The 26,632-nt window shown below is 38.6% G+C and overlaps 1 protein-coding gene across 3 annotated transcripts in view; it reads left to right on the top strand.

Moving 5' to 3' along the window:
• Window positions 1-26,632, top strand: part of COL8A1 (collagen type VIII alpha 1 chain) — a 154,809-nt gene that overhangs the window by 121,908 nt on the left and 6,269 nt on the right. For all 3 annotated transcript variants that reach the window (XM_077774937.1, XM_077774935.1, XM_077774936.1), the window contains one exon: window positions 25,462-25,792. In XM_077774937.1, coding sequence (XP_077631063.1) covers window positions 25,465-25,792 — 328 coding nt within the window. In that variant the 5' untranslated portion in view covers window positions 25,462-25,464. The remainder of the gene's footprint in view (window positions 1-25,461; window positions 25,793-26,632) is intronic.

The following is a 26,632-nucleotide window of genomic DNA, read 5'->3' as shown; positions in this document are numbered from 1 at the left end:
TTAAACCCACTGTGTCTCAGTTTCCTTATAGATAAATAGGAATAATTATGATAACAGCCTTCTTTTCAGGGAGATTTTTCTGAAGATAAAACTACTCAATCAACACAAGGTGATTAAATGAATTCAATATAATGTGCTTTCAGTACTTCCTGGCAAATAGTAAATCCTCCATGAATGCTAGCTGTCCTACCAAACCATCCCATAACTTAAAGACAAATATATCTTTTAGCAGATAAAACAGTTGCATTTTAAAGGGATTGATAAAGTAGTTAAAGATATTTTTGCTTTATGGTTAATAGAGAATAGTTACTATTGATAATAATTAACAGGATTCAGCCAGGAATAACAATATAATCCCTGATGCCTTAGACCGAGTGTAGGCAATGTAATAAATTATGTTATGACAATATGGCTCACAGAAGCATCTGATTCATTAGTCTCCTCTCTCATGTGAGCAGGCTTCACCTTTTTGAGAATACAAGGCGCAGGAACGTCAGTCGTAGCTGCAGTCAGCTACAATTGCTCGAACTCACACCAACAAACACACCACTATTGCCAGACCAACATCCATCCATTTAGCAAAGGGAATCTAGGGGGAGAAACAATGCAATGGGAATCCACAAGCATGTACTGTTTTGTTGACATTCTCCACAATGAAGCCAGAGGGAATTATAGCAGGACAGTAATACACAAGATGTTCCAAAGCATACACACCACTTTAAATCCTTTTTGGAACCCAAATTCCTTCCCTCGTAATCTTAAACTTTGCTGTACAAATTCTTCCCAGATTCTTTCCGAGGCCATTATTCAAATGAAGTTTGGAGCACTTATTGTACCACATTTAGTTGTTATTTACCTCACTGCCATGTGGGTTTCCTTATTATAATACATTAGCATGAGTCACGGGGTTCCTGCTGGCAAGGTAACCAAAGCAATGTTCAGTTGGTCCTTTAAATCCTTTTGGTCATATCCATGTTCTTGGATTCCACTCTAAGAATGTTAACACTTAATAGCTTTCTTCTATTTCTTTTGTATATTTCTCCATGTAGTCTCATTGGCCTCTTATAGTTTTTCCTAAATTATTAACATTTCATTTTATTTCTACTAGGTATCCTCAATGCCTTTCTCTTCTGAAGCCTACTCAAAAGCATCAGGTCAAATTTTTTCTTTCAAGAGAGTGTTCTAAACTTCATTAAATGCAAGCATTTATATATCAGATGCTAGTTCAGCAAAGCCAGATCAGATTATTTCTTTTAAAGATGGTTTTGCTTAAGAATATACCTAAGGTACCATAATTGTTTGGTAAAAGATATATTAACATCCTATTGGTTCCTGGAACTACAGTAATAGCAAGAATGTAAAGCTATATGTTTATTACAATAGCTATACCCTTTATTGAGTTTCTGCTAGTTTTCAGCTAACAGTCAGACATTTGTTATCAAATAGTATCCTGATAAGGATGATTAGTCTCATTTTCTAAACTAGGAAATGAAGGCTCCAAAGGTTACACACCTCGTAAATGGCAGAACCAGAATCCAAATCCCGGGTAGCCCAGACTTCCCAGTCCACAGACTGTCTCTACTTCACAGGCTGCTTGTCAGCACATTTTCTCCAATCAATACAACTCACTTGACAAGGAAAAACTGAAACTCAAACAGCTCAAGCAGTCCGTGCTTGAATTCAAGGCTAGGAAGCAAAGGATCACTAGAATTAACCTAGAAATGAAAACTAAACTTTTTATATTCCTGGTTCATTGTATAATCCCTCAACAGTATTTCATTTTCCTCTAGTGTTTTTCTTGAGAAAGATAATGAATCTCAAGGGGAAATGTGGTGCTATTAAAATTAATACGCACCATAATAATTGGATTCCACTTTTGGAAGCTAGTGCTACTGATGGTTAAAGATGATGTCCTCTAGAGGACGAAAACCCTCTTATAGAACTGCACTGCATGTTTGTGCAAACCATTAACTGCTTTGGCTCTTTCAAATGTATATGTGTGTGTGTGTGTGTGTGTGTGTGTGTGTGTGCGCGCGCACTAGCTTAACATTAAGTGTAGTACCACAAAGCCCTTAAAGAGATGGTGTATCCTCCAAGACTATAACAATCCATGGTCCATCTTTTTCCTGGGGGTTTTATCCCATAGCTCAGAATGTGACACTTATGATACAACCCTGTTCCTTTTGGAGATATTTTTCTCTGATGATTTGGGAACTTACCTATTTTGCCACAGTTTATTAATCCTGGAGTTGTTCAGACACAAGGTTTTCATTTAATATTTAACTTTGGCAGAGACATTTTCAAGTTTCTCCAGCCCAAAACTTGGAAAAGAGCTAAGGAAAAGTAGCCAGGAGAACTCTACAACAATATTTTTTAAAACTTCATATGTCCAGATTTAAAAATACATACATTTATCTTTTCTTTAGGAATAGCAATAACTCTGAGTTGACAAGATTTTTAATAATTCTGTTAGTAACAGTTGGTAGACTCAACATGTTTTTTTAAAGTGAAGAAAGAAAGAAAGGAAGAAAGGAAGGAAATAAAGGGGGGACCTCAAATATTCCCCATTTACCTGTGATGACCTGGCTCAATCCTGGAGAGGTTTAGGAGTGTTCCTTTTGTAAGGTCACATTTCATTAGGATGAAAATTTTGCTCCCTCCCAATTGTATTGCAGCCCATCATCACTGTTTCAATTGATTATCACAAAGCAAATCAACACATAATGCATTCTGCCACTGGGCCTTAAAACATGATGTACAAAGTAATGGAGTACATGATCTTTCAAAAGACAAAGGAGATGCCCCAAAATAAAGGAGTGAAAAGAAAAGATAATACTAATGGTAATCATAAGATATATTTCTCTTAGTAAGCATGAGAATTAGTAAGCATGAGAAGCTAACACTACAAGAATGATTTATATTCTAGGACCTGTGAAAAGAATATTGGCACATTTGTCTTCTGAATGGGATGTAAGGAGATTGTCATAAACTGCAAAATGCAGTGAAACTCATCAGCACACTAAAATTTGGTTGAGATCAGCATATAACGAATCTCATTTCATATGAGATAAGCTATTACAAATAGTTTAAAATCTTACCTTTTTCAAACAAAAAAAAATGATTGATGACATTAAGGTAAATTAATTGAGTTGTAAGAGCAACTTGAAGTTGTTTTTGCAAGGAACTTGAAATTCCTTTAACCCAAAAAGGTCCTATAGTCCTGGATATGGGGACCCCACAAACCCAAACTAGAAAAGCTAAATTCCAAAAGAGACTGTCCTTCTCTATTTTTGTGTAACTGTCCCCACAGTCAAGCACCAAAGCACCTGGTCTGATTCTACATGTTCCTAAATGACCACATGAGACTCAGTGCCTGTAATCTGCTGATGGCACAGGGGGGTCTTCTGGTGGTCTGGGCAGTCACTCACCCAGGGCTGACATTTATGGATCACTAGCCACCAGGCAATGTTAAGAGCACTGTACACAGAAAACTTTCGTGTACTTTTCACAACACCCAAGTGTAATATGCAGAGAGATAAATTAACTTGCCCAACATCACACAGACTATGAAAGGCAGATTTCATACAAGTAACTGTCCTGTGCCCTGCTAAGCTGCACCTCACACTATCCTGCCAGTCAGCCTACCAGTCAGATTTCCCAGCAAACTGCCTTCTGAATGTCTGATACAAAATCTTAGTGCAGACCCAGTTTGGTGCAGTCTTCAGACCACAGTCCTTACCATTCTCATTGCCTGGAGCCTCTTACTCCCTCTAGGCTTTCCTCCTGAAGGGCCACACCTTCAGAAACTTTCCAGCTGCCCAGCCATCCATCCCTACCTGTAGCTTCCTCATGGGATAATAACTTCTATTAGAGAATAAGTTTATAGCAGCACGATAAATAGCCAAATTATAGAAAGAGCCCTAATGTCCATGGACTGATGAATGGATAAAGAGGAGGTTGTGTGTATGTGTGTGTGTGTGTGTGTGTATACATATATACATGTATACATACATACATATATACATACATATTACTCGGCAATCAAAAAGAATGAGATCTTGCCATTTGAAACACGTGGATGGAACTAGAGTGTATTATACTAAGCAAAATAATTCGATCAGAGAAAGATAAATACCATATTATTTCACACACTATGTGTAATTTAAGAAACAAAACAGATGAACATAGGGGAAGGGAAGGGAAAACAAGATAAAAAGAGAGAGGGAGGCAAACCATAAAAAACACTTAAATACAGAGAACAAACTGAGGGTTGCTGGAGGGGTGTTGGGTGGGGGGATGGGCTAAATGGGTGAGGGCATTAAGGAGGGCACTTACCGGGTCCTATACATAAGTGATGAATCACTAAATTCTATTCCTGAAATCATTATTACACTATATGTTAACTAACTTGGATTTAAATAAAAGTTAAAAAGTTTTTAAAAGAGAGAATAAGTAAGTTAATCTTATCAAAATTATCTTTTTTTAAGTTTATTTATTTTGAGAGGGAGGGAGAATGAGGTGGGGGGAGGTGCAGAGAGAGAGAGAGAGAGAATCCCAAGCAGGCTCTGCACTGTCAGCACAAAGTCCAGCTGGGGGCTCCATCTCACGAACCTGGAGATAATGACCTGAGCTGAAATCAAGAGACAGGCACTTAACCGACTGAGCCACCCAGGCACCCCTAATCTTACCAAAATTATTAACACTAAAATTTTTAACACATAGATAATTTAGAAGGATAACTTTATTAGAGAGTATTTGTGTTTCAGAAGAGGGTTTTATTAACCCAAATGAATCTCGTCCTAGAGGGTATTCCATCATTTGACTATCTTATGCTTTGTCTATGGCATAAAGAACACAGGAGTTGGAGTCAGCAAGAAGTTGAAATCCTAGTTCTGCCAATATCAGCTATGTAAAGTTAGGAAAGTAAATCAATCTTCTGAGTCTTTGGTTTCTTATCCACTTAAAGAGGGCAATAACTCTTTATAGCAGTATTGTAACAATTAAATAAGATGCTGTATGTCTAGCACCTAGTACATGACAGGCATTTAAGCAATGTCAGTCCTTCTGCTATTCTCCCAAGCACAGCACTTCACAGAACACTAGAACAGGGAGGCTAGCTCTTGCCATAGACTGCCATCATTTTACAGTGAAACCAGATTAACAAGGCTTCTTGTTGTTGGTATGGGCAGACATTCTGGTATCCGCTTGTTGGCAGCCTGCCCGGCATTCATGAGCTTTCTGGAAAAGGAAAATGAGTCAGCAGGGACTTTGGAAGGCTGGCGAGACTACAGCTTTGCTAGACACCAGTGTTCATGATGTTGGCATTGTGTTGGATTATATGTCAACAAGGCATAACCTGTTTTTTAAAGAGATTCATCAACATTGCCTACAAACTTATCCATTCACTCAACAATATGTATTCACCAATGACTACGTGCTAAATTTTGTGCTAAGCCATCGGGAATGCAGAAATAAAAGTGGTCAATGAACTGCCATGTCCTATCTGATAGCAGAGGTGACAACAAAAGAAGAACAGAAAAGAAGGGCTTCCCTCTAGAGGTGAGCACATGCAGGTAAACACACCCACAAAACAATCATACTCAGAACATGGATTACTATCCATGGAGTCGTGCATTCAATCACTCATTTTCCAAATTTTTACTGAGTACATACTATGTGCCATCACTTGTGGAAACACCACAGTGAACAACACAGGCCAGCCCCTTTTTTCGATAGAGTTTACAGTTGTAGCAAGGGAGTTAGACAATGAATAAATTTCTTCTAATCATTTGCTATATGTGGAGCAGGTCTTGGGGATGTGGAGAGCAATGTTTCCAACCTTCCTGGCAGTATTTTTAGTGATGGAAACAAGCAACCCAAACATAACAGTTATTCGGGGATACTTTTAACTTAGTTGACCTGACTTCCTTAGATATTGATGAATGGATTCTTCTCCTGGCTTTAATCCAGAGTAGTCCTGAAGAGTGAAACCACTGACGCTAGACCATCAGAATGAATACTGCTGTTTCCTACTAGCTGTGTGATGATCTCAAGCAAGTTATTTAAACTCTTTGGGTCCTCATTTCCTTGTCTGTAAAATGAATATAATAGTTGTTGTGGTTGTATTAAACGACATCATTTTGGTAAAGCACTTAACACAGTGTCTGGTATTTGTATACACTTATTCAAAGTTTATTAGTCTTACTATTGTTACTATTAATAGAGTCAAACAGTGCTTAAAACATTCCAATCCCTCATGGAATATGTGTTCAATGAATTAATAATAACATGACTTCAATTAACCCCTGGTAGTGCCAGTGGCAGGAGCAAAGGGTAATGCCTGGTTTCCATGTCCCAGTGAACAAGCTACTCCACATGTTAAAGGCAGTGGTAGCCAAGAGTGAGTCAAACCCTCCTTTAACAAGATTCTGCTGCACTTTGAATGATGCTTCTTCTCTCATTGTTGTCTATACCTGAATGTTTCATGAATTTGACAGGACACGAAATAAATTAAAATCCAGGCTATTATAAATACTATTCACAGAAGATCCTGTTTTGAGGATCTTTAAAGTAACTTTGTAGAAACTTCAGCTCTTTGAAGGAAAAGCCTCGTATAAATTATAACACATAACCATACTTTATGTGTTTAATCCAAGAGATCCTTTAACAGATGTTAGAAATACCCATTTCCATATACAATCAGAGCTCAGAACCAAGCAAATAACCAACTTTTGTGTCTTTCTATCACTATGCTCACATTGATAACTACAGGTAGATGGGGAAAGAAATGATAGACTGGAAGACAACTAGGTGGTAGAATTCTCTTCACAAGTTACGTTATCATTTGCTTTTGGTAGAAGCTAGGACAAGTAAAGTTCAACAGCCTGAATCTAGTATGGTTCCTCTAAAAAAATCCAGAATATCATTATATGCTAAATAATACGTAGGTTTAGTCCTTCTTTGCCTGCCTCAGACTTCTTATGGATAATTCATGTTCTAATGTGCTTCTGTATAAGACCAGATGCTCATAGAGATAATTCAAAAGTTATTTATGTTTGCTATCCGATGTCTTCTATTTGCATTCTTTGCAAGTCTTGTTGAGACTGATATTAAAATAAGTTTGTTTTTTATGGATACACATCAAGGACTAGAGTGCATAAAAAGCCTAATCACATGCTGGAAGATGGAGGGAAGCCAGTTTGAGATTGTAAAAATGCTGGCAATTATCATGCAAGTGAATCGGTCAGCCTAACACACACGAACAGGAGTCGAATGTTTTCCTGTGACTAATTTCTCAGAGATGGAAAGGAGTCTGAGCAGTCAGTTCCTCAGCTAGCCAATCCCTCTAGCCAGTAAGTCATTCCAGGACAGGGACCTCATTTTCCACTGATTGTTGTTATCTATAGCACCTGGCACTTTCTAGTACTGAACAATGTTGAATGAATGGATCAATGAATTGATCAATTAATGACTGAGACCATTTCTCTGCACTCTTTATATCTTAGAACTCCAATCTCCAAGTAAAGCACTGGGTTAGGATCTGGAGGTTATTGTGCAAATAAAGGCAAATGGTCAAGTAGTGTTTATCAGGGAAAATTTACAGAGAGAAAAGCAGTAGCAGGTAGGAGGGTTCCCTGTTGTGCTTAGCACATGCCAGGCTAGCGTCATGCACAAATATGCAGCAGGCCTGGAAGTCACACTTCAGGAGAAAGAGCTTTCCCCTTGGCCTTGAGGCATTTAAACTGTATGACGAAGGAAGCACCAGCCCTTCCCCCGATGTAATCAGAGGCTAAGATAAAAGACAACTATGATATGGCAGAACTTTGCCTCCAGCCCTCTCCAGGCCACTCAACAATCATGGTTGAAGAGAGTGCCAGCCCTTCTCCTATCTGACAGAGAGGGTTCAAGCTTTGCAAATGATTATGTTTGTCATCTGAAGCACAAACTTAGAGCTGATCTGTAGCCAGTTTCCATGGAGCTTTTCTGGAGGTGAACTCCTTTCCCGAGAGTCCAACCTGCAGGGGATCTCTCCTAATGCATCAACTCTTGCCTCCCAGTGGTAGTTTGGTAGGCACAAATTAATCATGCCATCATGATCAGCTATTGTCTTCTGGAGCTATTAGCCTTGTGACAGGCGAGGCTTTCTGCTTCTACCTCATTCCTCCAACTTCCCTAAGATACCTGTTACCTTGTATCTCCATGTTACTGTCTACCTTCTCAGCCAGGCCAACCCACTCAGACCTCCCCAGACTTCCCCAGGCCCCATTCCCCTAAATTTCCTGAGTCCTAGGTCCTTGTGTCCTGTTTTCTATTATCAATCACTCATTTGTTAACAAACAAACAAACAACCTTTGGAATGTATTAAATTTCCCAGATTCTGAAACTTTAACAGGAATTTCAAGCACTTAGCAGAACTGTAGAGCAGATATTTTGACTCTAGGTAAGGATGGGTGCTTTTTTAATGCCACGCTAATGATGCCACATTGTCATTTGTTCTTTACTTATAAGAAGTCTGCCCTTGAATCAAAAGAGGAAGGAAGGTGATTTGATCCATGTGTCCCACTGTTGCCTTTGAAGGCATTAGCTTTTATTTGGGCTCAGGTTTAAAATGGGCTGAAGAGGTTGTAAACTGAAAGTGAGATTCAAAAACCTGGAAAAGAGCAAGGGAATTATGGAGAGTGGGAAAGACCAAGGAAAAGGAAACAGATACAAAAGAAATGGGGGAAAGAAAGTCAGATTAAGAAAGGAAGCAGTACCAGTTTCTTTGTCTCTTTTTTCCACATTTGTCTTTGCCTTGGATTGCCATTGAGGCAGAAGCAGCATATTAGTCATGCTTGAATCCTTCATAGTTGCTAGCATGGGGGTTCAAAAAATGTTTGTAAATGAGATGAATAAGAAAACTGAAGTGGTTTGTGGTAAGGGGCTTGGTGGAATCAGTAGGATGGGTCATAGTGACACTACCCCAATCCTCACTGAGTATCATCTGGTTAGCTTAACTTTCTAAGCAAACAAAAGAGGCAATAAATGGAAATAGCTTATTCTAGTGGTAATTTCCATGACAGTAGCTGAAACCCCCAACTCTGGGGATTTTTTTCCTCAATATCCAGATTCTATTACTCTTACAGCAGAGAAGCCTGGAGCCTGGAGAAGCTGAGTGGCTTATCCAAGGCCACACAAAGGCAAGTGTCAAGCTCAGGACAGATGCTCATATTTTCCAACTTTCAGGGCTAGGACTGTGAGAAGAGAAAACTGAAACTCTTAGGATGTTCTGCTCAGAGCAGACACAGATTAAATATAAGATTCAGATGAATTAATAAAATATAAAATGTGGGAAAATTAAAAATAAATTGCAGACTACACAAAGTTGAAATGGGATCATGATACCTGATCCTTAATCTGTTTGCTATTAGGGTGGAGAACAAGATCATGTTCTGCTCTTCTGGAATTCAGACACATTTTTTTATTTATTATTTATAAATTTAAAGATTTAAAGGAATACGAGGAAAGCTCACACAGGCTGGGCTGGGCCTCTTTATAATGTAAATACCTTTCCAATGGGAAAAAAATACTGAAAGATGGTAAGTTTGTCTTCTGACAGTATTTCCCAGACATTTTTTTATTGTTAGCAAAGCTCTCTTGGAGCGTAACTAAGAGTTTCTGAGGAATGGTAACTTTAAAGCAAAGGGAAGGAAAATTTCAATAAGAACCAAGCTGCCCCAACTCCCCCTTTATTTTTAAACAGAACCATCAAAGGGCAGCTGACGGAAATATACTTAAGTGGCATTAATTCATCCCTAAGAGGACTCTTTCCAAGAGTTTTATTGCTACATAAGGGAAAGCCATAAACCAGCAGGAGGAGAAAGCAAAGAAAATAAGTCTGGGGAGTTGTCTTGTGTAAGAAAGTGAGCAGGTGGTCAATAATGTGTCCTTGGCTGGCTTCCACAGCAAGGAGACAGAAATTCATGGCAAGAATATGGCCCACCAAACAGGCGATCACAGGGGAAAGAACCGTCAAACTTCACAAAGTGTTGTTGAAGACTTCACATGAACGTGAAATAGTAAAATGCTCATCCCTCCTCCCCCTCTTCCTGCCCACCCAATTTCATGTTATAATTGACTTCACAACCTATTGTCTGCCTCTTTCCAGTCTCCAGTGTGATTAGGACAGAGCAAAAAAGGACTAGGTTGGATACGGCCCAGTATAGTGAGTTTTTAGACTGAAAAGTAACATTAATGATCATTTACTCCAACACTCAGTTTTACAAACAAGGAAATGGATTCTCAGAGATTACTTTCGTGGATGGATTTTTGCTTGAGATCTAAGGTCCTTAACAGGATGTTAAGATTGGGGACTTAAAGGGGCGCCTGGGTGGCTCAGTCAGTTAAGAATCCAACTTCGGCTCAGGTCACGATCTCATGGTTCATGGGTTCGAGCCCTGTGTCGGGCTCTGTGCTGACAGCTAGCTCAGATTCTGTCTCTCCCTGTCTGTTTCAGATTCTGTGTCTCCCTCTCTCTCTGACCCTCCCTTGTTCACGCTCTCTCTCTCTCTCTCCCTTCCTCTCAGAAATAAATAAAACATTAAAAAATTAAAAAAAAAAAGATTGGGAATTTAGAAAATACTTCCATGATGTAGCCATTCAGCTCAAGACAAGTCTAAGGCCTTCAGAGTAGCAGCAGAGAGACTGACAAGCATCCTGCAATGAGTGAAAATTACCACCAATCTCAGGTTTTAAAAATCTTCAACCAACCCTTCCTTGTTCTTTACTAGATTGTGGGGTTTTTTTAATCAAAAAGAACATTCTTTATTAATTTCCAAAGAAGAATGGCTTCTATGTAGGATTTTCCATTCTTGTGAGCTGGCAGCAGACACCAGGACACAAAATCAGGGGTGTAAGAATGAAAACAGTAGGCAGATAGAAGAGTAACATTGATTCAGTGTTTGCAAATTGTGATGTTCTTCTCTTAATCTTCCCATCACTCAAGATCTTACTGTATTAGAAAAGAGAGGAGGGGCAGGATAGAAATATAGTGCCATTCATATATTCATTTGACAAGCATTTATAAAGCCTACTTTGTACACAATTATGAACTGGGTGCAGAAAGAATTTGCAGAGATGAGTCTGATTGGAGCCCTCCAGACCCTTGAGAGAGCTCTTATATGGAGCTTCCCTCCTTATAACCAGCTCCCAGAATTTATGACCAAAATTCATTGTTCAAAATAAAATACATTACAGATTTGCTTCATTACTTGGGAAATCAATGTTTTCTATTGCAATAAGTGCTTGCCGCTAAACATGGTTTGGGATTTATTTGGTATTTTGGTTTGAGATTACCTTTGCACTAACAACAAATGAAGTGTATGTTAAACTGAATCTGTAGTTTTTTGGATATGAAATTCAATGTAGTTTTGGATTAAGCCAAGGTCTATGGCTTACTGGGTCTATGGTGAGGGGCTGGGTGCATGAATCTTTCTGACACAAGTCTTGGAATATGGTAAATACTAAAGAAGTATTAACTATAGCAGTATTGTTATTACCATCATTCGAGTCTCCAAAAATACCATGGAAAAGCTTCTAAAAAAGTGATCCTAAGTGGCATCTGGGTGGCTCAGTCAGTTAAACATCCGACTTCACAGCACACGTCATGATCTCATAGATTGTGAGTTCGAGCCCCATATCTGTGCTGACAGCTCAGAGCCTGGAACCTGCTTCAGATTCTGTGTCTCCCTCTTTCTTTGCCCCTCCCCTTTTCTCTCTCTCTCTCTCAAAACTAAGTAAACATTAAAAAAATTTTTTTAAAGTGATTGTGAGCTGCCAATTTTTCTGACCTAAAAGTCCATAACAATTATACTTGCAAATTTTACTGCCTTCAGCAGTAAAATATAGCTTGGTCCTGAAGCCAATTCCACAAGGCCAACTTGCTGCTATCACCTGCAAGAAATGCCTTAAGCTCTCTGAATTTCAAAGCCAAAGCCCTTTGAACTGCTCAGTGGTCAGTTCACTGAAGGAAGGGAAATGGGAAGGCATCCAGCATTTGAACTAGTACCCTCATATGGGGTGGGGGGTGGGGGGGCAGGCTGCAGTAACAAGTGGGAATGCAGACACAATACTTATTACCCACTTATGAGGAACTTTCTTTACCTTAAATGTCTTCAGAATCTCGACCAATTTTCATAAAATATCTGGAGCAGAATGAGGACAAAAATCATCACCTTTCAAGTTCTTCAAAAACAGGAGAGCAATAAAGCAGTGTTGTGAGATACGTGCTCATGATCCCCTCTGCTATTACTACTTCTCTTCCTCCTTCTCCTTTAATATCTAACACATACTTATATGTGCTTATATATCTAGGCACTCTCCAAAGCATTTTACATTATTCATTTCCTCAATCTCCTTAACAACCTCATTAAACAGGTAATGTTACCACGTCCCCAATTTATTGTAAGGAAATAGAGGCACAGAGAAGTTAAGTAATTTTGCCTAAGATCACCATGCTAGGAAGTGATAGAATTGGGATTTAATTCAGGCAGGTTACCTGAGTTCCTACTCTGAAGCATTTGTCCTGACAACTGCTCTTTAATTGTTTTAGTTGCCAGTGTCTACTTTTAGATAATTTTGAGGAAGGGGCACAAAATGCCCTCCACTTGCCTCTTTCCTCTGCTGGACAATTCCTGTTTATTCTTCAACCCTTACTCTAGAGAGCATCCCTCAAGGATCCTGTGTCTGACCAACATTACCCACCCAACCAGGCCAAACAGGTTAAGGTCTGTTTTGTCTTTAGTGGGACACTTAGGCTAGATCAGGATTTAACTTTCAACACTTGACTAGAAACTTCTTGAGGACAGATCCTTGTTTTACTTTCACTTATGTTTATATATTTCCAGCTTTTAACACCATAGCTTACAATTTCAATATAAGATTGCTGAATTTGGGCCACCCAGGTGGCACAGTTGGTTAAGCATCTAACTCTTGATTTTGGCTCAGGTCTTGATTTCATGGTCATTGGATCAACCCCGGTCATTCTCTCTCTCCTTCTCTCTATCCCCAAATAAATAAACATTAAAAGAAAAAGGATTGTTGAATTTAGTAATTAAACTAAGTAATAACTATTGAGTAGAGAAACAATGCCAGGACTTAGAAATTTAAGCAAATAAAAATGTGGGACACCCCCATACAGCCTTTTAGAGCAAGAGAGATGTTGAGACCATCCGGTATAAAAGTACCCAGCAGGGGAGCCTGGGTGGCTCAGTTGGTTAAGCCTCTGACTTTGGCTCAGGTCATGATCTCATGGTTCATGGGTTCCAGCCCCACATCAGGCTCTGTGCTGACAGCTAGCTCAGAGCCTGGAGCTTGTCTCTGGATTCTGTATCTCCCTCTCTCTCTGACCCTCCCCTGCATATGCTCTCTCTCTCTCAAAAATAAATAAAAAACATTAAAAAATTAAAAAAAAAAGAAGTACCCAGCAGCCTAAAGGCTGGAATCCTGCCCACAGAGTGATTATTTTCCCCTACTAATCAGTGTTTAAGAAAAAATAAAAGAATTGAGGGGTACCTGGGTGGCTCAGTCGGTTGAGTGCCTCACTCTTGACTCTTGATTTCATCTCAGGTCATGATCTCCTGGTTCCTAGGACTGAGTTCCACATCAGACTCCATGCTGAGTGGAGCCTGCTTGAGATATTCTCTCTCTCTCTCTCTCTCTCCCCCCTCTCTTCCTCTGCCTCCTTCCTCTCCTCTGCATGCTCTCTCTCTAAAATAAAATAAAATTGAAATAAAATAAAATAAATTCAAAAATAAAAAAAGGAACAGAAAGAATTGGGTCAAAATTTTTAAACAAAGAGGTTTGTTTCCCAGTGTGTGGCTTCTCTTGACCAATTTGAAGACCTGCCCAAACAAGGTCCACAATGAGGAGTTCAAAAGCTGGATGGAGCAGTGCTCCTTGTTCACCACAAACTGCCCAGCCAACTTCCTCACTTCCTTGTCTCCCTGCTTCTCTAGGTACTAGGGCTCCCCCTTCCTTCTGGTTCATTTTCCTCATTTTATAGTTTAGGAAGACAAGGCCCTGAAAGGCACACAAGGGTATCGTGTCAGAGAAGTGACTACACCCCAAATCTCCGGTCTCCCATTCAGTTTCCTGTTCACACTCTAGGCCCTCAAAATAACAACTGTGGAGCATATTTATCAGTGAATCTCCATGTTTCTGTGAATTCTTGTGCCTCGTAGTGAATTTTCGTAATAAAAAGAAAAGTCTCTTACCCACTCTCAGCCTCCTTACCAGATGTATCCTCAAGAACTGGCATTGATTACATAATTCTTTATCCTTTCCTCTCTCCACTGCCATTTTCTCTGAAAAATGTTTAGTGAATTAACTGTGAAAACCTTATGATTTTTCCTCCCAGACAGGACATCCATCTCTCTCTCCTTCAAAATAAATTCCACCCTTAGAAAAAATGGAACTTTCAATACCAAGATAGCTGTGGTTTGGTTGCTTTCAGTGCTTTGCCTGTGTTCAAAGGGCAGGATGTTACCACGTGGGCTAATTACTTAGATGGAGCTGTGGTAGAAAAGTGGTGGATTTCAGAGACGGCCCTCTCTGTGGCTGACAATTTATCACAACTTTGGTGTTTTAGGCTTAGCCCCAGCTTGAGAACTAAATTTTTTTTAATTTAAATTCACTTTTGGGAACAGTCTTGTGGAATGATCTCTGCTACTCTTGAACTGTGTAACAGAGAAAGAACAAATTCACATTTACTGACCAAGAAATTGTCGTGATTTTTTTTAGTTCTTTTATAATTCAGAAACTTCCAGGGCTAAAATATCACAACTGCAGTAGGGTTACTGTTTTGACTAGAGATTAGCTTGAAGTGGGGGCTGGTGGGGCAATTTTGGAAGAAACTGATTAATTATTTTTATTTCCAAGTGCTATTGATTTGATTTAATGTTTTGACCATGTGGGATAGAAATTCTAGGGCTTGACTTTTAATATTAAGTCATTCAAGGTTATGTGACTCAGAGTAATTTTAGTTAAATAAAACTTTGACAACTGAACCCCAAAAATAACCAGCTCAAAAGCAAAAAAGAAAATAACCAGTAATTTGGGGCCTCGTGACCTGTACCTCTCATCTTTAAACCCACAAAGACACATATGCACCATACAGTAATTTAATTAACAAATATTTTAGTATTAATAGAATATGTGAAAGGCTAGGATTTGTTCCTTGGTTCAAAGAATTCTGTTTGTTTCACAGTTTCCTATAAAAATACCAAAATGAACAATCTACTGCCATAATAGCCTGCTAATAAAAAGAAAATGCTAACACAGGAAGCTGGCTTGCTTACTTAATTTTCTGGATGTACTGATAGAGAAGTACCAAGTGCCAATCAGAACGGGACAGAAAAAAAAGATCTTCCCATGCTTTTCAGTCCTTCCTTGCCAACATCCTAGGAAAGTATTGGGAGAAACATAGAAGTTGGTGAAGGGCTCTCTCTCCTACTTCCAGGAAGTGGCCATGCTGGGTAGGAACTGAGCACAATGTTGATATTTCAACAATCTCAATTTTCAAAACTTTCATCAGAACTTTTAATTGTAAGAACAATCACTAACTCATTTGACTTTCACCTGATCTCTAAACCTTTCTTGAGTAAGATGCTGCACGATACTGAAGCATCTAAAAGTTCAGGATTACAGAAAAGGATAAAAGGCAAGCGCTTCTAATATGACAGTCTTCCTCAGAAAGTTGGAGTCATAAGCAAGCCATCTTCTCCTCTCTGTCCTTCCCTCCCTTATCTAGAGGTTGCCCTAGAACCCTTGACTTCCTAAACTTCAGGACCTAGATGAAGGCCATTCAGGGAACATGTTATGTGCTCTTGTTTTTTTTACCTAACTTGTTTCAAGCTTTTTATTTTCCATGACCTTAGATATTTTGGGAATGAGTATGACTTTATCACTTGTTTCAATTTATTTGTTACTACAAAGGGCTACTTCAAACACAACTACTGAGTTTTAACTGTCTGTGTAACAAGGATATTGCTGAATTCTGTTGGTTGAAATTCACTTGTAATCCCATTGGTCTGGATAAGAGTTCAGGGTGGGATAAAAGTGTTTATGGTAAGCAAATGTTCCATTAAATTTATATCTTGCAGAATAGATTATAGATATTTGCTCTAAATAAGTAATTTTACAACAACCAGTTCATTGGATTACATTAAATGAAACTTCTCCACACATTCTCCCTTGCAAAGGCCTAAAACAGCTTTAGTTCACACTGTATAACTTACACAAATTGTATTAGTGCAGAGAAGGCAGAAAGATGCCCTCCAGAGGGCTCTTCAGTTCTTCTCTGTACATACCAGGAAAGAATTGACCTTGCTGCACATCACCAGACCCACAGAATGGGGAGGACCTTACTCCTGGGATGCTCACATCATAGCCTGCTTTACTATAAAACTGCCTTTAAATTTTGTATCTTCAATTTTTCTTACAAAGTCAACACTATTCTTTCTAAAACACATGACTATGTCACACCTATTCACTACCCACTTCTCCTTCCCAAGATGCATACTCTGTATTCATTTGTCATTTCTCTGACACGAGGTATACATCAATACTTGCTAAATGACTCTGAGGGAATTTTTGAGCTTACATAAGAAGTTTTTTAAAAATCATTTGTAGCCATGTTTTAGATTTCTCTAAATAAGCTTCAATTTTTATTTAATCTTTCAATATGATTTTAAAAATTATAAATGACTTTTTTTTTTTTTTGGTCCCTAAACTTTGTTTTCTTATTTAGGTTCTTCCTTTTGCTTCTGGTCAGGTGCAGCTTATCATCAGAGGAATACTTAGAGGGAGGAGCTATTCAAACTCTTCCTATGCCATCTCCAGCTTTAAGAAGGGAGAAGTTGAGAGATTAATTTCACTTGATGACCTCCAAAAGGCTTGTGCATGCACATTCATGAAATGATGTAGCTATGAAGTGTGGGTATGTTATTCATGGTCACGGCTACCATAGAATTTTAGAACTAGAAGGGACCTTGAAGTCATTAGTCAATGCCCTCATTCTGCAAATGAGGAAAACTGTTGCCTCGGCAGGATAGGGGACTAGCTTAGGTCAGAACTAGAATTTAGATGCTTGACGCTCTGAGAAAAATGATGTGTTCATGTTATAGGGAGAAAAGCAAAACAAAGCAAAAAAAGGATTCTACTTTAGAACTTTCTCTTTTAAGGGTCTTCTCAAGTATTTTTTGGGGGAAGGGACCTCTCAAGTATTTTGTAAACTGTTTCACAGCTGACATGATTCTGTTTAGAGAGACAAAAGGAGTTAATTGCAGACTGCAAGTATGTGAACTATTATTTTAAGAAAAATATTCTCCAGATGTTTCCCACCTCCTTTGAGTTTAAAGTTCAGCAAGAAAGATCCAGATTAGATATTAAGAACTGTAGGTCTGTGAAATCCTGTAATTGGTTACTGGAGAATATTGTGAAATCTCCTCTTTTGGGGGAACTTGTGGAATGTGGGGGCTGGCCATTTGCTTCCAAGGGGTGGCCCATTTCTAGACCTGAGGACACAACCTAATTGACATCTCAAGTTCTGTAGGGCCCGTGAGGTCATGCTCTGCCGATAGCTATTAGTGAGGTCATTAGCTGCTCTTGGTTATAGCAGACTCATCAGTGAAGCATATCATTTTCAAGCTGCTTTGTATTTATATCAGTCCTGATAGATGTAAATGAGAAGACTGATTAAAACTAATAAGTGCTTATAATGATCTTACCCGCTGCCTTCACTTAAGTGATTGACCAACATCTGACAATGTTATTTCTTTTTGCTCCATTTCAGCATATTCACCTTGCTAGTTGCTTTCTGACTTCATGAATGCCTTCCAAGCTTGTGTCCCTAGTCCAAAAAAAAAAAAAAACAAAAAGTAAGGGATCCAGTTCAAGATGTCATCCTATATAACAGAGAAATTCTTTCTTTCAGCTAAAAAGGCAGCCTTGGTATTTGGAGGGCAAGATGGAGAAAAGTGACAGTATAGTTAGAGCTATACCCTGTAAAGCAAAGGAGAAAGATTTGGTAGCTAATGTATTGGATGACAGCTCCTAAAAGTAATCAAAGAATTTCAGTTTTTTAAATTGGAATCTAACAGTCTTGAATAGTAAAATAATGTTTTATAAATATAGGATGGGGAGATATCATTTGAGTTTAACATTAAGAAAAACTTAATGGTTTTCTTAATATATAATAACTTAGTGGTTATATATAGTGATTAGTACTATAATGTACTTGAAGTATGTTCATGGTGCTGGCATAAAGTTAAGTGCTCAAAAGCATAGCTAATATTATTATAACTTTTATGTTCATTGCCCCTCCTGCCTCAACCGTCCTTTGGTTCTGGCTTTCTCATATACAGTCACCGATTTTGCCCCTTGCCACCCTGGAGCAGCATCGAACCATTCTTACACCTAACCCCTCAAAATCCATTCTGACAAAATTAGGTTTTCTTCAGAAGGATTAGAATTTCTTCCTCTTTGAGGAGATGGAGGAGGGGACTTACAATACATTCCTATAATGAACTTAAAAAGCCCATGCGAAATGACTTTTTTCTTTTCTGGAGCGCTCCTCCACTGGATGTCTCCTTTTCTGGGGCTCTTCTCCATGCAGCAATCAACTCTGCACACACTTAATCTCCTCCAGAATCCCCCAGAATTTCTCTATCCTTTGTTATTTAGAGCTGCTTCTCTTTTCCTTTAAAGCCCAGGTACCAGTCCATCCAAGCAGAGAAGGCTGTTTCTATAGTAAAATGGGTTTCAGAGAACATCACCTTGGTAAATGACAACTATCTACCTCCTTACCTATCCTCTCCTGCTTTGTTTTTCTCCATATTATCCACCACTACTTAAATTTATGTGTTTTGCTATTTTTTGTGTCTCCATCAAAATGTAATTGTCAAAATGTTAAAAATGATTCTCATTCATAAGTGAACATGTCTAAGTTTTATTTAACATGGTGACAAAGTTGGTTTGAAATAAAATATTAAAAACTTGTTTTTTTTAATTATATTGGGCTGATAAAAAAGAATGCTGAGTAACATACAGTTAGATACAAAATTGGTTAACATAGCAAAGAGCAATAAAACCATATCCTTTTCAACATAGTTGGCTCATTAATATCTATAATACTAATCAATTATGCAATAAAGTTACATATTCCTAGTTAAATGATCCTAAGGTGGTTTTGTTTGCATGACAGTAAAAGATCACATAACCATACATCTTTTGCCTTATCCAATTGTGGAATGTATTTTTAATTTACATTTCCTATCTCCCGCTCAAAGTAAGCTACATGTCCACTGCCATTTATGATTCAAAAAAGATGATCCCTCCTACTAGCTGCTCCTACCAGGTAATAAAAAGAACAATAGTTGTACAAGGTAATAGGTTGCTTTCTGAATGTTTCCATCATTATTAATATTCAAATATGAAAAATGAAGGCTTTCATATTTCAATGGTCGTAGGTAGGATTCTAAATGCAGAGTGAGGCTGAAGTAGATATTTTCTAAAGCCGCATCAACAAAGAGTTTTGACTGTGAACACTAAGAGTTTTGACTGTGAAGATTGATCTAGCAATAAATATTGAGTAAATGGAAAGAATAGCACATATTTGCCTTGTCCTCAGCTTACAATCATGTTGAAGTATAATGGACAAAATAAAATGGGAAAAACAGAAGGTTGATGAGCTGCATTTAACTTTGTGTTAAACTTTCAATAGGAAGAGGAAGATAATGATGGTTGAAAAGGTAAGGAAGACTTTGTAGAAGTAGGAATTGAGTTGGTCTAGAGGAATGGTCTAGGTGATACGAACTGAGTTGTGTCCACCAAAATTCCTATGTTGAGGTCCTAACCCCTAGTACCTCCAAAGGTGACTGTATTTGGAAAAGGGTTTTTTAAAAGAAGAAATTAAGTTAAAATGAGGTCAGTAGGATAGGCCCTAATTTAACATCACTAGTGTCCTCATAAAGGACACAAACACACAGAGGAAAGCCATGTGAAGACATAGGGAGAAAATGGCCATCTACAAGCCGAGAGAGATCTCAGAAGAAACCCACTGTGCCAACATCTCTATCTCTAACTTCTAGCATCCATGATTAGGAGAAAATAAATTTCTGTTTAAACCACTCGGTCTAAGATAATTGGTTATGGCAGCCCTAGCAAAGTAATACAGCAAGGTTGAAATCTGAAAGATTAAAAAGAAACCCTCAAGAAGAAAAAAAATACAATAAAGATGTCAAAATGAAGATAGACACAGATGAGGAATAAAGTTTTGAAACAATGGTTTACATTAGTGAAAGGCACCTATAACTACTGGTGTGATAAGTAAGGCTGTGTGTGTGTGTGTGTGTGTGTGTGTGTGTGTGTTGTGTCTTAAGAGAGACAAGTAAGCCTTTCAGCTTTCACATCTCTATCCAAAACTTATTTCCCCAGAGATGTCTTCAACACCACCCTTCCCAGAACAGTGTCTTCCACCCCAAGGCATTCTCAAGCTCTTCACCCTGCTTGGCTTTCTTCACAGCACTCAAATCTGAAATTATAAAATTTATTTTTTAACTTGTTTATTATTGCCTGCCTCCCCACACTAGAGCGTGAGTTCAGTAAGATCAAGGACCTCATCTAATTCACTCCTCTCTCCAATACCCAGAGAGTTAGTAACATTTAGTAGGGACTCCTTAAATAACTATACCTGATGAATGAATTGCTCTGAGAAATGCAATCAGAAGAGAACCTTCTTTGAGAGGCATGGGAAAGCCAAAAAGACAATTCTGGTGAATACAGCAGGAGCAGGATTCTGCCTGACTTCCCCTTGCTTCAGGGGTGACAAACCTGTGAGGCCTTGAGAAACTACAGGTCCTGTGCGAGGGAGTGCCAGGAGCAGATGAGAGAGGCTTGACCACCACCACAACACACACACACACACACACACACACACACACACACACACACACACTTGCAAATGGAAAGTTGGATTTAGGGCAAGGACTGAAGGTTTAAATACTTAAACATTCTTTTGCACAGCAAGCCAAAATCTCATGGGGATAAATGTAAAGAAAATGCTGAGGGGCATTTAAAATGATATATATCACATTATTCTGTTATATATATTACAGGTTACATGAGGAAACTGAAATTCTCTGCAGTCCTTCCCAAATATAGGGAATCATTTAGGGCTATACAAAATGATTAGGATTGGCAACTCTGACACCACAATGAATAACTACCTTGGTTCAGCTGTTTTGTTTTGCCATTTTTTAACAAGTACATTTTAATGGCCATTATTGTTTTTTTTATTCATGTTAGGTTTATCATTACTGCAGTTAACCTCACATTTATTTTGGCTAGTATCCTTCTTTGAAAGTCTGTGACATTTCAGTTGGTTTTGATTTGTCTTCTTGGTCACTCTCCATTAATAATAGCTTAAATTTGAATGGTGCTTTTCAGCTTACAAAAAAATTCCTATTATCATTTGTGCCCTAAAGCAGCTCTGTGGGAGAGTCTGAGATTATAATTTCTTTTTTATAGTTGCTGTTTTATAGGTAAGGAAACTGAGACTTAGTGAAGATAAGGCACTTACCCAAAGACATAGACATGGTGAATGGTAGAGCTACAACTCAACTCTAGGTCTTTGGCTTCTTCTACAAGGCATGAAACCCATCATTAAGTCAGTCTGACTGGCAAAGATCCACTGTCCACACACATTATATATGTTGATGTTCACGTATACTCAAATGAGCGCGCGCGCGCGCACACACACACACACACACACACACACACAAGTTACCAAGTAGCAATCTAAAAAAACATCAACTAGAATTCACATTATTGTATCCTGCCTCCTCAGGAAAAAAAAAAAAAAAAGAGGCAAGAAAACCCATTACCACCATTTTTTCCCAGTAGAAATTCCAAGGCTCCTTCCTCCAGCCAGGTGTTTGTATAGTTCTGATGTTCTTTTGAGTGATTTGGGGAGAACCACCACACCACTTTGACCACCAAAACTATCCTCAGGGATAAGAGGGAAATTAGTAAGGGTAAGTCAAGCGGTAAATTCTAACCAGGGCCCCTAAATAAATATTCGAGTTAAAACTGAACAAAGTTTATTTAAATAAAGAGCCAGAGAAATGGCAGATGGCAGACCTAAGGAGGAGGTTTTCAGGACAGAAAGGCCAAGACTACAAGAGGAAATAATTGTAGTAAAGTAGGATCCCACTGGGCCTTTGGTATTCAATTGGTCTTCTTCCAGGCATTTTGCTTCCTTCCAGTTTTCCAATGTTTCGTTAGATTGTCCTGGTTTAAAGATTATTAAGTATAATCCAACACATTCCCTGAATTGATGGAAGGGTGAAGGGCCAAATATGCTAGATTATTAAAGACATCACCACAAGTTTAGGGCTTAGTAATTAAATTCATTCATCCCCAAAGATAGGATTCAGTCCCAGCTCAATTACCAGGTATTACCATGTATTTCTGGTATAGATGAACGCTTTCAGCTCTCTGGTGACTGCCTTAGACCCTGAGTGTTAAGAACTCTAGAGAACCATTGAGTCTTATTTTTAACAAATAAAGAACTTGAAGGGATCTGTTCAGATACACAAAACTAAAATTAGAAATAAGGTCTTAAGGTCTGGTCTTCTGAGTGAACAAAGTAAGGAATGGTGGTTTGTATAGTATGCTGTAATTTGTGTCTTAAAGGAGTATTTATTATATGTGCATATGCTTAAATACATCTGGAAACATATGAGGAAAATGGGAAAAGTTGTTGCTTCAAAGGGAAAGGATTTAAGATACTGGAGAACCGAAGGGCTCCTGGGTGGCTCAATCAGTTGAGTGTCTGACTTAAGCTCAGGTCATGATCTCACGGTTCATGGGTTTGAACCACACATTGGGCTCTGTGCAGACAACTTAGAGCCTGAAGCCTGCTTTGGATTCTGTGTCTCCCCCTTTCTGCCCCTCCCCTACTCACGTTCTGTCTCTTTCTCAAAATAATAAACATTAAAAAATTTTAAAGACACTAGAGAACAGACCTGGATGAGAAATTTACTTTTTTCAGGATACCCTTTGCTACTCATTTATAGTTTACACATCTGTCACTCCTACTAAAAAAAGTATAAGCTCTGTGGGGGCAGGGCCCATTGACCAAATTATATTTATCTTTGTAATCCCTAGGTGGGTCTAGCATTATTTGGTGACTAGTCACTAAATTATCAAGTACTTAAAACAGATGTTCTTTTCCCATCTAAAGTAAAAATGGACCAGAGAGGCACCTGGGTGGCTCAGTCAGTTAAGTGTCTAATTCCTGATTTCGGTTCAGGTAATGATTTCAGTTTGTGTGCTTGATCCCACGTCTGGCTCTGAGCTGACACTGTGGAACCTGCTTGAGACTCTCTCTCCCTCTCAAAATAAATAAACTTTTCAAAAAAGTAAATAAAACGGACTATTGAGTATAAATCAACACCAATTTTGTGGCTCTTTCCAAATGGTTTATAATAAACATTCTTAGAAAGACAGAAAATAATGACATTCTATCTTCTCTCACTTACCAGCACATGTACTTTTTAGAATACACTTGAATCATACAGTTTCTTGAGACTATTCTTACTTATGAAATGGAGAAAGTTTTATAAATCATTTTACTGAGATGTTCTGGGGAAAATATGGTTAGTATATTTATGAAAATCATAAAGCAGTGAATTTTGTGGTAGAGATTCCACTAAATATTTTCTTAGGTGCTTTTTATTAGCCAAATTCTCCTGTAGCCTGTTCACACTCTTGGCATCACTCTTGAATAGGATGTCGCAAAGTCAACACATATTTTCTAAGAAGTGGAAAACTGTGATCCAGAATTAAGTAAGGCAGAAGCAAAGAAAACAAACTCAGAGCAGACTGGAAATTAAATTATTTAGAGATAGAAGTTTATTCAGAGTTCTCCACAATATTCTGACATTAAAAATTGCGAGAACCCTGCCACCTCTTTCTCCAGCATAATGATGACACTGCACTTAGGATTCAGATTTTCAAGTCCTATAATAACCTGTGGGCAGCACCTTATTATGTCCTGTCAGTACCAGGGAGAACAGACTTCGGTGTGTACCACAGTTGCCCTCTAGCGGGCTTTTGTGAGCACTGCAGTTCCCTGGGTTTCTGGGTCTTCAGCCCTGGGCATTTCTAGAGGTCTTTTCTAGTTGGTTTTTATAAACATATAAGCCCCATTTGTATTTATCCTATTAAGTGTTAAATTGCAAAGGGTACTTTTAAAGGACCTGTACAGTTTATCCATGTGAGTAGCTAAACAGCTCTATTTTATACAACTAATTTGCTGAGTAAACTCTTTTCATAATAGTACAAAGATAAACTTCAAAGGACTCCCAGTTCAACTGAGCAGGTTATAAATTAATGACTTTATGGTATGTAAGTATTATAATGAAATGGCATTGCTGTACGTGCACAATTATGATAGTGGTTTTTAAAACATTTGGGGACTGTCATATAGTACCTTCTTTCCAATTCAGAAGACTTCTGTGGTTTGCATTGTTGTTGTCTGCTTGCTCTTCAACTTTTACATTTGTGACCACGCCAAAGTAGCCAAAGGGCAGGTGAAAAATCTCAGTCCCTGGCATAAAGCCTATCAATTACTTACCATTTCCACTTAGAATGGAATTTTGGCATGTACTAACAAAGTTTGGCCACCAAGTTTGCCTCCTTTGGACAATCTACTCAATCCATTAGGATTAGGTTTAGTGCAAATGTGATACTCAGAACAATGATTTAAAGAAGAGGATAAACTTTTAGCTCTTTCTTGTGTAAACAAATTCCAAATTTATGAATTAATATGGGGCCTTCTTTTTCAGCCAAGACTGAGGCTTATTCTAGCTTCTTGCTAGAATGCTCAGTGCACAGATTTCACTTCTGGCCCAAGATGTATGGTCTGCTTCCAGGCAAATGTATCCACATTACAGCCAGCAGGAAGGAGAAAGAGGAAGAACAGGGCCACTCTCTTTTAGGGTCATTCTTAGAAGTTGTACCCATTACAACTACATCCATTTGTCACATGGCCACACCTGGCTGAAATGTCTTCATTCTGGGATGTTTTATTCCAGCTAAAAATCAAGGGTTCCAATACTCTGGAAGAAGGCAGAATTGATATTTGGGGATACACAGCAGTCTTTCCCATAGCTTATAATCCCTCCAATTGCCTTCATTTGACAGTTCCTACTCTTTTCTGGTTTTTTGCTTGTTTTCTACAAAAGACACCACCTTCTTCCTTTTCATTTGTCTTCCACTGGTGATATTCTACTGATAATCTATTTCTAATAATTCTACTGATAATTCTATTTCCTTCTTCTCCCCCCTTCTTTCTCTAAATAGAAAAGTCACTTGGCCTGTAAGGTTTTCACCATGTTGGTGCATTCCTTCCTTCCACAGGTGATGGCTGTGCCACCTGGCCCTCTGCAGCTGCTGGGAGTGCTGCTTACCATTTCCCTGGCCTCCGTCAGGCTCATTCAGGCTGGTGCTTACTATGGGATCAAGCCGCTGCCACCACAAATTCCTCCTCAGATCCCACCACAAATTCCACAATACCAGCCTCTGGGCCAGCAAGTACCTCACATGCCTTTGGGCAAAGATGGCCTTAACATGGGCAAGGAGCTGCCCCACATGCAGTATGGCAAAGAGTATCCACATCTACCCCAATATATGAAGGAAATTCAGCCAGTGCCAAGAATGGGCAAGGAAGCAGCACCTAAGAAAGGCAAAGGTAACATCACATTCTGTGCTGTTATGAAACAACAGCTTTCCAAAATCCTCAACTATGAGATCAGGGGAAAAGCTACATTTTAGAAATTTTTATTCTTGAATGTGTTACTGACATTCATTAAGCGTTCACTGTATTCTAAACTCTATCCTCGAAAAGTTCAAGACCTAAAAATACAGACAAAATTAGTTTTATGTTGTGTTTTACTATTTTAACAGCAGTAAGTGGCACAAAACACATTTAGTAACAATTTATTCCCTTACTCATTATCTATTCAAACATTTAGCAACTATTTCATGAGCATCTATTTTTGTGTCAGACTCTGGCCACATGCAGTGGGAAAAAAAAAGGTGACAAGTCAGTCTTCTGAATTGGGACAACAAAGTTGTAAGGACTTACTATGTTAAAAATATGTATATTTGAAAGCACTTTGTGATCTAGGAGTTGAATAAATATCAGTTTTTAAGTGTGCTTGAATTAAGCTACTTCACCTTGTCATCAGTAAATTGATAAAAGGAGACTATAAAGGGTAAGGACTGCATGAAGAGATGACAATTTTTCCCATTGCTTTCCAGCCATATTCATTAGTTATTCAGCAACTGCAAAATATTTAGCACTGTGAGAGACACTTTCCTAAAACTTCAGTTGTTTTATCTGGATTCTGAGGAAGCCTAGCATTTGTAGGAAGGGAACTGTATCAGCAGAGCAATTCCCTTTGAGGAGGTGGAAGCCATTCCTACTACTCCCTGCAACAGCAGGAAGCTCTCCTTCTGGGGTATGATCCTTCTGGGTATGACCGGATTTAGTGCTCAGAGGTCTAGAGGCCAGAAATGAGAGACCTGA

Source organism: Crocuta crocuta, unplaced genomic scaffold, assembly GCF_008692635.1.
Source record: "Crocuta crocuta isolate KB4526 unplaced genomic scaffold, BGI_CrCroc_1.0 scaffold6, whole genome shotgun sequence".
Lineage (NCBI taxonomy): Eukaryota > Metazoa > Chordata > Mammalia > Carnivora > Hyaenidae > Crocuta > Crocuta crocuta.
Note: the sequence above shows the minus strand (reverse complement) of the source record. Positions and strands in the feature narration are given on the sequence as shown.